Below are 12441 nucleotides of genomic sequence, written 5' to 3'. Positions count from 1 at the left end.
ACTATAACTTGTGCAAGAAATCTTTAATTATTTTGTGTCTAACCTGGGATTTCTTCCAGATTTGCCGAGTCACGTGTCCAAGTCTTCGCGCCCGCAAGTGCTGCATAACCGCAAGATGATATGAATAATTTTGAAAACCAGCTTTTACGTGAATCTCATTTTAGCCAGCTATCCCCTTGTCAGAGATAATATTGTTCCCTGTGCGGACAATCTGCATTTACTCTTTCTCCAGGCCATTAAACGGCCTCTTGTAAATAAATGTAAGTAAAGTAATTAGCTGAGTTTTCTGGCGACCTCCTCTAGAGTAAATTACCATAATAAATCCTTTTAAGGTAAGTTTCAAGTAATTTATTCTGCATTTTCCCTCAAATATTTTCCTTAACATATTTGGGCCCTTAAGGCCGGGCTTCAAGTAAATATATATATATATATATATATCATATATATATATAATATATATATATATCTATATGCCACCATTGATATGCGTGTCGCCCGATCTTCCTGCAAGCCAAACTGGTCCAGGATAACAACAAACAAGTAAGCAAGCCCACCCGGGTCACTAAATAGGTAAGCCTCATTGGAAACGATTGGAAATTATTCTGTTTGTATACACATAAGCACAATATATATATATAATATATTAATATATATGTATAATATATACATTCATATATTATATATTATAATCTATAACATATATATATTATGTATAGATATTATATATATAATAGATATATAGTATATATATAATAATATATATATATGTATATCTATCTATATATATATCTCTCTATTATCATGTATCTATATCTATATATATATATCTATATATTAACACCTCTCCTATATTACATAATTATATATTACATATATATCTATGTATATATAGATATACTATGATATCTCTTCCATCCTACTATCTATAAGATTCTATATAATCTATCCATATATCTATATTATCTATCTCTCATCTCTTGGATCCTCTCTATATCTATCTATCTATCTATCTTACTCTTTTTTAATATATATCCCTTCTCTATCTCTAACAGATCTCTATTTATCCTATCTGTATATGTCTATATAATATATCCGTATCTATATATATATATTATCTCTTCTCTACTATATTATATATATTGTATCTATATATACATATATATATATGGTATATATATATATAGATATTGTTATATATATATATATATAATCATATATATATATATATATATATATATATATATATACATATATATATATATATACACTATATGTATATATTATATTATATATATATAGTATAGATTATATATATATATATATATATATACATTATAATATAATATAATACATAATGTATATGTATAAAAAACTATATATATATATATATATATATATCTATACATATATATATATGTACATATATATTGTGCTTGTGTGTATACAAACAGAATAATTTCCAATCATTTGCAATGAGGATTACCTATTTAGTGACCCGGGTGGGCTTGCTTGCTTGTTTGTTGTTTTCCTGGACCAGTTTGGCTTGCAGGAAGATCGGGCGACACGCATATCAATGGTGGCATCAAGGCGATTTCTCTCCTTTGACTTTTAACTTAATTAAGACAGAGAATGAGTTCCTCGCTGGACGAGTGGTTTTTGCGCTCGGCTGCTAATCCGATGGTCCGAAGTTCGAATCCCGGCTCAGCCAACGTGGAACCAGAGGAATTTATTTCTGATGATAGAAATTCTTTTCTCGATATAGTGTGGTTCGGATCCCACAATAAGCTGTAGGTCCCGTTGCTAGGTGACCAATTGGTTCCTAGCCATGTAGAAATATCTAATTCTTCAGGCCAGCCCTAGGAGAGTTGTTAATCAGCTCAGTTGTCTGGTAAAACTAAGATATACTTAACTTAGCAAGAGAATGAAACTTTCTTCACCCAAGTTGGGATAGTCCTTGGAAAGGCTTGGCCAAAAATAAGACAATGTTGATGTCTTGTGCCTCATTCTTAATGACTTATAACTAGTTAGCTAGACTAACTCTTATTCCTTACCAGGTGCTAAGTTTAATCCCACAACTGAATCTGGGTTCCCAAAAACATTTCTTTTAAATGAATATATAGTTTCTTCTTCTGGAAAATACTGCTCAAAGCTGGCTGACAGGTGTAGGTCTAAAACTTTCTTTTTTTTTTGCATGCATTCTTATTTTAAATGGTTTTCCTGAATATAGTGTAAAAGTGTAGGGAACACGTAGCAAATAGGTTGGTCTGTTTTAACCCTTTCTTGCCAAATCTTTAGTAATTTCCTTGGTGTGTTTGAATATATCAATCTCTGTTCCTTGTAGTTTTAGATTAAGTTCGTTGAGCTTAGAGAAAATGTCTGCTAAATATGATAGCCGTGCAAGCCATTCATCCTCGATAAATAGCTCTGCCATTGGAGACTTCTTTTCAATTATGAATATAAGTATCTCCATCCTTAATTCATATGTCCTGGTTAGAACTCTTCCTCGGGATATCCACCTAACTTTAGTATGGTACAAGAAGTGTGACTCATCAGCTCCTATTTCACAGCAAAGTTGTTCGAACAAACGGCTATTCAATGAACTTCCTTTGATAAGATTGACAAGTTTTTCAGCTTCATTTACAACATTTTTCAAGCTGACAGGGATTCCTTTTGCAGCCAAAGCTTCACGATGATTCTAAGTTACATAATTACCTGCAGCCTCTGATATCTTGCTCACAACACCACTATTTTTTCCTTTCATATTTGCTGCTCCATCTGTGGTGACGCCCTTGCAGTTTGCCCAGTTCAATTTATATTTTCCAGTTACACAGTCATTCAAAACTCTTTAGATCTCTGGCCCTCTTGTGTGTGTAGGTAAGGTCAAGCAGCACAATATTATCCTCCAAGAGGCCATCTTCCCATGGATAGCTCACATAAACCAGGAGTTTTGCACAATTACCTATATCGGTACTTTCATCCAGCTGGATAGCATATTCTTCAACAGCCTGGAGGAGTGAAACCAACTGAACAACCAAGTCTTCTGCAATATTCCTAATCCTCCGAAGTGACTCCACTTTTCCAAATGCTTGGGAACAACAGGGCAGCGCACAGGGCTCTGACCTAGCACAGGAAAAGCTGTTCACTAAAGATGACAATAATCCTCATGAAGATCCGCAGCAGTGTGCAGACAGACGACAGCGAGATAGTTGCTGCATTCCAAAATGTATCAGAGAAGTATAGCAACGGTGAAACAGCGACAGACACCAGAACAGCTGTCAGACAATTAAACCAAGTGAGAAGTGAAAACCAGCTGAAGAGTCTACCATATAACTTGGGGAGTGGCACCTGTAACACCGGAGCTGGCAGAGGTAAAATTCTGTTCCAGCCAACCTCCATATCAAGAAGAGGGCCAGGGAATCCAAGAGGCGGAGCCCCTCTTGCAAAAGGGCAGCGACCAAGCAGTATAGCAAACCGCAAGTTGAAACGGCCACAAAGTCTATCATCATACGTTGCGCAAAACGTGGCCAATGCTAAATCACATGGAAGTGCCCATTAAGGCATCCAGTAAACTTAGAACAGTTGTTATACAAGCAGAGAGTTTTTGAAATTGGGAATTCCTTACTGTGCATGAGTCAGAAATTTTGGCGGTCGGTCTGTCTGTGTACACTTTTCCTAATTTGGTGTGTGTGTGTGTGTGTGTGTGTGTCTTTGAGTAAGGGTTGTCCTATATGGTAGTCACTGATACATAGTTTGAGAACCTAATTTATTAGCTACATCGTAAAAGCCAGCCTATAATAGTCTTTGTGACATACAACACACCATCCTTTCTCTCAGTTTTAGTTATGCACTGTATTTAGCATCATAAATAAGAAATGTGCACTATATTTAGCATCATAAATAAGAAATAAATACATAATAAATAAACATGATTTAGTATAATGAATAAGGCATAAATAAACAATAAATACATTCTGATTGTTTGAATGTATTTTTATCATATAATATACTAAATATATGCACAATATTTAGCATAACAAATAAGAAATAAAAACAATAAATAATACATAATAAATATGATTTTTTATAATAAATAAGAAATGAGTACACAATAAATAAACATAATTATTTGCAGGTATTAATATCGCATAATATACCAAATATATGCACAATATTTAGTAGAGTAAATAATATGCAATAAATACAACAATAAGTGTAAATGCACACAAGGGCATATGGGCATGGCGCGATATGTGCTAGTTTGTTTGAAATGCCCATAAAATTGTGAGCGGGCACCCATTCTCACTTGTCTGGCCAAACCATAACACGGTGAATATGAGCCCCGAATGCAGCAGTATTGCCAAAATGGTGAAATATCATCATTACCATGACACACTTACTTACTATTAAAAGAGGCAGTGATTGCGCATAAACATATGAATATTATTTTTAATTAAGGGCGTTATATTAGTAGTACATAACGCAAAGAATGATAATTGTCACGCAGACTATGTACTTCTGATATAACAAATGTGCCAGGGTATCTTTGATATACCAAGAGGTAATTCCTGGCTTTTGAATTCGTCCAATTCTTTTAAAGGTGAAAAAAATGCCCCGTAATGTGCTTTTTACAGAGAGCATAAAATTCATCTATGTACTTTCCTTTCGAGCTTGCCTTTATATCTAACATATTTATCCTGGCTTCCATGATGAGGATGACCTCATCTTGACTCGATTTTTCTCAAGTAAGGTTGTGGGTTGCTTCCCATTCTATATTTCACTTCTTTATCGTCTTCCCTACTGTGTTTCTTCTAGATTTTCTATAATTCTGCTTCGTTTTTTTTCTTTTACAAGTTGCTAAATTAATAACGAGGAGGGCTAAAGAAGTCCTGAGGGAGAGTTTACGATAAATATTACGCATTTGTTTCTGGGGTTTGCTACATTTCCGACAGTGGGATTCTCTATAGTATTTCATCGCCCGTTAGAGAAAATGTGATGGGCTCAGTCTTTTAAGAACAAAGATTTTTTTTTTTTTTTTTTGTGATTCCAGGATAAGAAGAGAGATTGGCTTGGCCTAAATGTTACATAACGCCAAAGGAAAATAGCCTATCATACTTATCAAATCTTAAATTATTTCCCATGCAACCAATTTTAAAACTGTTAAAATAATTTTTCATTATTGATTGTATATTTATTTATGACGAAGATAATGTTGCCAGATTATTCTGTTTACAGAAGGAAAAGAACTTTCTACATTTAATTCATCTCATCATAACCATATTGGTACTTTTGACGTTGCAAACGCCAGCAGAAGTCATCAGGGGAGATACAAATGCCGTGGATTTAAGACCAAATTAAGCTATTACAGCGAATTTAATAAGGAACAGAGAAACATTTATCTCGATGGTGAGAATAATCCATAAATAACTGTTGGTTTACCTTGTACACAGTGCAATCAATTGCAATCATTACGCTGCTGTAATACTAATGTGGCAATTGCCCTTTTCATTTTTCCTTCACTTTCATCAAAACCATTTAACCGAGGGTCATAATACCCGTAGTGCGATCATATCAATGATCCTAATTGATTTAGCTGTACACGGGATAATGGTTAAACTAGCCCTAAAAAAATCAGATCCTCTTTTTCATGTCCTCCCACCCTGTAGTACAGATACATAGCATGTAACACACCCCTTCCTCTTTAATACAGGCATCCGAACATCAAATCATTTTAGAATATTTTCTTTTGTGTTTAACTATTATATTGAACACAAACAGGGATCACTTGATGTTCTTTTTGATTTAGCAACTATCACTGTTCCACAAAAGCAGCAATTTCCAAGTGATATCACTTACTTTGTACACAGTACAAAAGTACTATCGCGCATAAAGTCCACTCCCTCGGCCATCCAGAGATTGAACGCGAATCAGCGACTATGAAACACCGAAGCAGTTGAACAAGTAACTCATGGAAGACCCAAGAGATGTCGCACTGTAATTGCATATGGGAACAGGAAGGAGTGGGAAGCAGGTATTTTTTCTTCAGCAGAGAGGAAAGTCTCCATATTCTAATATTGTTGAGAAAGTGATCGTAAAGTTTCTGTTGTTGACGATACTGGGTTTGAATGTAAAATGTGTTGTTTAGGAAATATGTGAAATAAATATTTGAGAAAAAAATTACTCAGGAAGTCAAGAAACATACCTGCTTCCCACTCCTCCTTCCTGTTCCCATATGCAATTACGGCGCGAAATCTGTTGGGTCTTCAATTAGTTGCTTGTTCAACTGCTTTGGTGTTTCATAGTGGCAGGTTCGCGTTCACTCTCTGGATGGCTGAGGGAGAGGACTTTTATGCACGATAGTACCTCGTGTTTGCCCACCTGTTCCATATAATAATATGTTCTCTTTGTAGTTATCAAGGAAAGAAGAAACATTCTGCTAAAAAACTACAGGAAAGTTACGATGGCCGGAGATGCTTTCACTTTCGATTGCTCCTACTTCGATCCACCTCCCAAAGACATCATCTGGACAAAAGTTTGTTTTGTTATGAATTCTTCAACCCTGAACTCTGCTCTCAGTCACTCATACTGTCTATATGCTAGTGTGACTGTAACTGGAATTTGTAATATTCAGTCTATTTTTCATGCATGCTTGGTTACAGAAGGGTATTACAAGTATATTAAGCTTTTCTAACTATGAAAAACTTATTTTTTCCCTCTTGTAGATGACTACAGTTTTATTGTTGTTGTCATTGTAGTAGACGAAACAAACCAGATAAAAAGTTTCCCTAAGTGATTCAAATTCTCAACAGGATGGTCAGCCTCTTCCCAGTAATTTCGGTGAATTCAGGGAGAACAACCAGATGATAATGATCCCCCACCTAGATCCCACAATCCACACGGGACATTATGTATGCGAGACTGAAAGGTGGGGCAGATCTGTAAGGGGATTTCTCACTCTATTTGTGCAAGGTAAGTCTCTCTCTCTCTCTCTCTCTCTCTCTCTCTCTCTCTCTCTCTCGTCTCTCTCTCCCCCTCTTCTCTCTCTCTCTCTCTCTCTCTCTCTCTCTCTCTACATATAAGCATAGAATTAGTCAACACAAGGGCATGTGTTTCAAAGAAATAATTTTTTAACTTACTTTGGGATTAAACCTTATCTCTCAAATGAAAGGCCAGGGTGCTACCAATTAATACACAAACGTCGTAAAATAGGCTGGAACCCAAGTATTTCTGTACCCGAGGACTTTCCTGGGCAGGGCAGGCTGCTGCCTAACACTCCAGCAAATTCTACCCAAATGGGGCGGCCGGGCCTTTCCTTTGAAAGATAGGAGTTCGATCATGACGTTGGTCCGAAATTTATGTGAACCATATGTTCATGTGTTGATCGGTTCCATCATATTTACACTGAAGGGGTTATTCAAATGAAATGCTACCAGTTGATTCACTGGTGGGTCAGGAAGTTGGGTGAAATTCGCTGGTACGTTAAGTGGTATCCTGCTCAAGAAAAAACCTGTTACAAAAGTACCTAAGTACAGCTTCTTTTGACTTATCTGGATCAATTGGCAGTACCTTGGCCTTTCACTTGAAAGGTGGGGTTTGATCCCGATGTGTGTCAGAAATATATATAATCACTCTCCTTTGCTATTTTGTAGGGGAAGTATCCAGCAAAACCCTTGAAGTTACCGTAGGTATCGTTGCACCCTTCTTCATCTGCCTCCTGGTGGTTGTTCTCGTGTTGTTGCGAAAAGTGAGACGAGATTTCCTAAAGAGACGGGAGACAGAGAAGAATCTGGCTTTCCTCTTCCAGAAAGGACGGCCCAATGAACTGAACCCAAACTGCACAGCTGACGGACAAGCCGAGCTCCTTCCTTATGACCACAAATGGGAAGTTTCTAGGGACCGAATACAGTTGGGTGAGCCAGTGTACTTGACTTCAATTGCAACTGTGGTAGAATGAGGCCAACAGTAGGGTAAAACACAATATAATGTACAAAGAAACAAACTGATCTGTGGCCGCTTAAGGTTTTCTAAATAATATAGGGCCCAAATATCAGGACTCTGACTGTACTGAGTTATCTTCATCACAGTCCATATTTTTCTTCTAGTTTCCATTTTTAATTCTATTCCAATTATATATTCACGAAATTATTCCTTCAATGAAGGGTAGATATATCCATCTGAATTATCTTTACCTTCTTGCTGTCAGTGAATTCCAGCAATTTTTCTCTCTAGGACAATTCATAGCAAGTTCACTTGTAATTTGCATGGCTACTGAAACCTTTACCCCACATGAGAGTATATGTGAATACATTCATATATTGTTATAAATCCGTGCATTAACAGTCTAACCCGGTTTACATTAATTTTAATATTTTTTGTTGGATAACAAAAGATTTCTCATTGTGCCGGTATTAATTGAATGAATCTATGTGTGTGTGTGATGTCAACAGGCCAGCAACTTGGAGCCGGTGCCTTTGGCCGTGTAGTCAAAGCCACAGTATCGAACCTGGAGCCTGGGATACCAAAAACAGCTGTTGCACTCAAAATGTGCAAGATGCAAGCAGATACTACCCAGATCACAGCACTGACCCAAGAACTGAAAATTATGATTCACATCGGAAAGCATCTTAACATTGTCAATCTTATGGGTGCTTACACAGCTAATGTGGGCAAAGGTAAGACTTACATGAAGAGGAATTTACCTGCATCTATAAAATTATATGGCGAAATGAGTATTGGTAACTGAATAGAATTTTAGAGAATTTGTCCTCTAATTAAGAGCTGCAGTAGAAAGTCCAGCATTCCGCAAGTCCTACTTAGTTTTCATGAAGAGGATAAGTGGTCTGTTATTAATAAATACATCTAAAGAATGTGATAAATTAGAGGGTTAAACTTGCAAAAAAAATTTTATTGTCTCGAAGGAGATACTAGACAATGTTTTCTTTGAACAAGCATAAGAAATCACCATATAAAATTAGGCTAGATCAATATATTTTGTCTACTAATAATCTACTACATCACTTTCCATTCTGATATCAGGAGAGCTATGGATTCTTGTTGAGTTCTGCCGATATGGCAGCCTTCTCCCATTCCTTCACTGTCATCGGGTTAATTTTGAGAACGTCATCGACCCCATTACTGATTTGGTCAACTTTAGTGGAAGAGATGGTAAAGACAGCATTTCACCTTTCTCGCCCATTCTCAAATCTCCAGAATCAGTCAAATCTTCCAGTGACCCTCAGTCTGTCCAGACTGCTTCACCCAACATGAATACCAGTACGAAGCCATGTGAGATTTTATTCGAATCCCCAGCATCCCCTAAAGTTCTCTTCTCATCCTCGTAAGTAATCTACCATTCCTTCATTTGAGCAACTTTTCCTCATTGCCAGAATCTAGACATTTTGTAAACTTACAAATTTACTTGTGAAAAGCTGCAAGTTGCTCATAACAGAATAAAAGTAAGGTTGGTGAACTTAAACAATTCCTGCCTGGTCACTGTATGCTAACTATAGTTGGTTACTAATTTCCTTATAAAGCAGAAAAGAGGAATCTATGTCAACTGAACCAGCCACTTTAAGTGTGGCCAGTTTCACCACAGCCACAAAGCTGAAGTGAACAATAAATTATATATTATTTTAATATGTGCTGAAATTGCCAATATCAGGTTGAAGGTAAGACTACAGTATTGTAATGTATTTTGCTTGGATACTAAGAATTCTGGTGCAGCACTAATTCCTAAAGATGCTGAGAGGTTGCTGAGCTGTGAAGGCAGGAGGAAGGAAATTCAACTGGAAAAGGCCCATGAATCATAGCAGGAATGGAATTTATGTTTGGGAATTTTGATTCACTTCCATGGTCAGTGACCAATTCCACCAAAGCAGTTCCAGTTCCTTTATTTGTAAACCCCGGTTCAAAGTTGAATAAAGCAATACTTTTCAATGTCTTGTCCTGTGGTACTTCACTGATATTTCCATCCTCTTCATGCCTCCAAAGAACAATATGGTGTTAGGTACCTTCTGGAATTATTGCAAATATCTGTTTGAAAACTGACAACTTTGGAAGCATCTGATGACCTCTGCTTGGAGAGTTGTTTCATATGTTGGAGAAACTGTTGTTAAGATTAATCATTCTTTTTCAGGTTTAAAAATTTTGAAACGGCAAAATTTGGTTTAAGCAGATCCTGATTAAGCTTGCAGAAAGCAATAACAATGGTTGAGCGACTTTTTTATTTTTAACTTGTACTTTAATTATTCTGACCATGACATTACACAGTGTTTGAAGCGATTATGATGATAACTGCTATAATTACCTCAAAAGCTGTACACACTCTCGTGGCCAGTGCTATTTTTTCTTGCCTCAAATTCAAAAGTGACCTTATCCATACAGCAGACGTATTTATTTAGTGGTGTGATCCACTTTTGTCCTTTTCGATACTGTGAGAGGCTGCTCATACTTCAGAATGAACAGTCCTAGCTGTCAGGGTCGTGAGCGTTCTTGGTAGAAAAATACATCTCTTCCAGTTCCAGTTGATAATGTCATAAGAACCATGGTTATTCTAAAAAGTTCTTCATGAACTACCTTAATACTTTCCAGTAACAACTCCGGCCAGTGTTACTCAGTGACTTTATCTAGCCGTGCACCATTGAATATAACACTAGTTTAGGGCTACATTTTATAAAATACAGGGATTTTTTTTTATGTTTTAAGACCTTGAATTAAAATATTTCAGAGGCCAACCTGATGTAAACATATAAATTCAAATATGAAAGTAAATAAACTCTTTTATCTAAGTAATGGAAAAGCAATTATACATCAAAATATGAACCCAAAGGATATGACTTCTCTAGTTAAATTAACAAAGCAACATCAGCTTGGAGAACTTCCTTCCAACATGAATTCAATAAACAATACAACTTCAGTAAGTTTCCCCATATCTCTAAATAATATATTTAATAATAAAATTCCTTATAATTTTTTCAATAATTTTAATCTCATAATATTCACGCTCGATGTTTTTAAACGTAGTGATTATAAAAATAACCAAGATCTTTTATTAATAGATTCTGAGAACATCTTTGATCACTTCTCTGTTATCAGTGGTTAAGACAATATTAGTGATTATTACCTCTGCACAATTATTTTGGTAGAAAACCCCCCAATGAGGACACGAGGGATAGACAATGCCAGGCGAGTTCTCCCAGGATCTTTCGACTTGTGAATTCCCTGCCCAGCAAAATGAAGATGGTACAAAATCCTTCCTACCAAACGGTTCCAGCTGTGGAGAGCACAGCAGCACCCGAAGAAGGTAATCAATTGGGTTGCATAGAAATGAAGATTATTCTTATTCACTGGGAACTGCTTTCATATGTACAGATTCATATACATGCTCTTGCATGCATGCATCTGACAGATAGATTGCAATGGTTTTTCTGCTGTTAGCTATACTCCTATAATACCAATATTTTTTTTAGCAAATACATTGATTTAGTCAACCATGCTCATTTGGTCTCTTAACTAGATATAAAAAAGAAAACCTTTATCATCCTTTTTTTAAACATAGCAGGATCAGAAGACCGAAGCAAGAAGGAGCAGTCGTTGAAAGTGCTCGACTCCCAGGGAAACTATTGCAAGAACACAATTCCCGGAGTGACGTCATCTTTCACGACTGTCGACCTTATTTGTTGGGCTTGGCAAGTGGCTGAGGGCATGGACTATTTGACCCACAGAAAGGTAGGGTTAAGCTTAGGTGTTATCGTTTTTCCATTTTATTTCCTCTTCTTAAGGTTGTTTCCTTTTTAAGCTGTCTTTTCAACTTCTCGGGTAGCAGCCCCATACAACTCGATGGGTAAAGTTTCATCCTTCAGCATTTGGGATAAACGACAGGCAAGTGACCTGATGGAGATTATAATGAGAGATTACCTGAAGTCTTCAGTATTAAACAGCCAGCTGATGTCTTAGTTAAGGATTATTGCTTTGGTCATATCTTTACTGTCCAGAGGTGCAAGTGGGTTTGGATCCCAAGGGCCTTAGAGAGTTTTAACTCACTTCCACTAACTTTATTTCCTTCGCAGACAAAATGGACCTGGAGCAGACCTTATTGTAATTTTTATAACATTATATCAGTCACACCTAAATATGCCACTGAATTCACAAGTTTTTTGTAATGCTAGTCATCTCACATAGTATGATAATGTAGATAATTTGTGCTCTGTATAACTAATAACTCTTTTACTATGCCTTCATGTACCTAATAACTTCTGATGATCCACTGTTGACCCTTTATTCACTCTGTTAGGTTTTACATGGAGATTTAGCAGCAAGAAACCTGCTTCTGGCTGAGGACAATGTTGTGAAGATCAGCGACTTTGGACTCTCAAGAGACATCTATAAAGACGACATCTACCTTAAACAAACCAATGTAAGTTCTATGACAACTGACAAGTGATG

The 12441-nt window shown here is 36.4% G+C and overlaps 1 protein-coding gene across 2 annotated transcripts in view; it reads left to right on the top strand.

Annotated features, from left to right (window-relative positions):
* Positions 1-12441, top strand: part of LOC135210110 (vascular endothelial growth factor receptor 2-like) — a 131000-nt gene that overhangs the window by 6693 nt on the left and 111866 nt on the right. For both annotated transcript variants that reach the window (XM_064242920.1, XM_064242919.1), the window contains 4 exons: positions 60-260; positions 5233-5403; positions 6408-6529; positions 6807-6966. In XM_064242920.1, coding sequence (XP_064098990.1) covers positions 6458-6529; positions 6807-6966 — 232 coding nt within the window. In that variant the 5' untranslated portion in view covers positions 60-260; positions 5233-5403; positions 6408-6457. The remainder of the gene's footprint in view (positions 1-59; positions 261-5232; positions 5404-6407; positions 6530-6806; positions 6967-12441) is intronic.

The sequence above is a fragment of the Macrobrachium nipponense genome, chromosome 39 (assembly GCF_015104395.2).
Source record: "Macrobrachium nipponense isolate FS-2020 chromosome 39, ASM1510439v2, whole genome shotgun sequence".
Taxonomy (NCBI): domain Eukaryota; kingdom Metazoa; phylum Arthropoda; class Malacostraca; order Decapoda; family Palaemonidae; genus Macrobrachium; species Macrobrachium nipponense.
The sequence above is the reverse complement of the archived record's forward strand: the minus strand, read 5'-3'. Positions and strand labels throughout refer to the sequence as shown.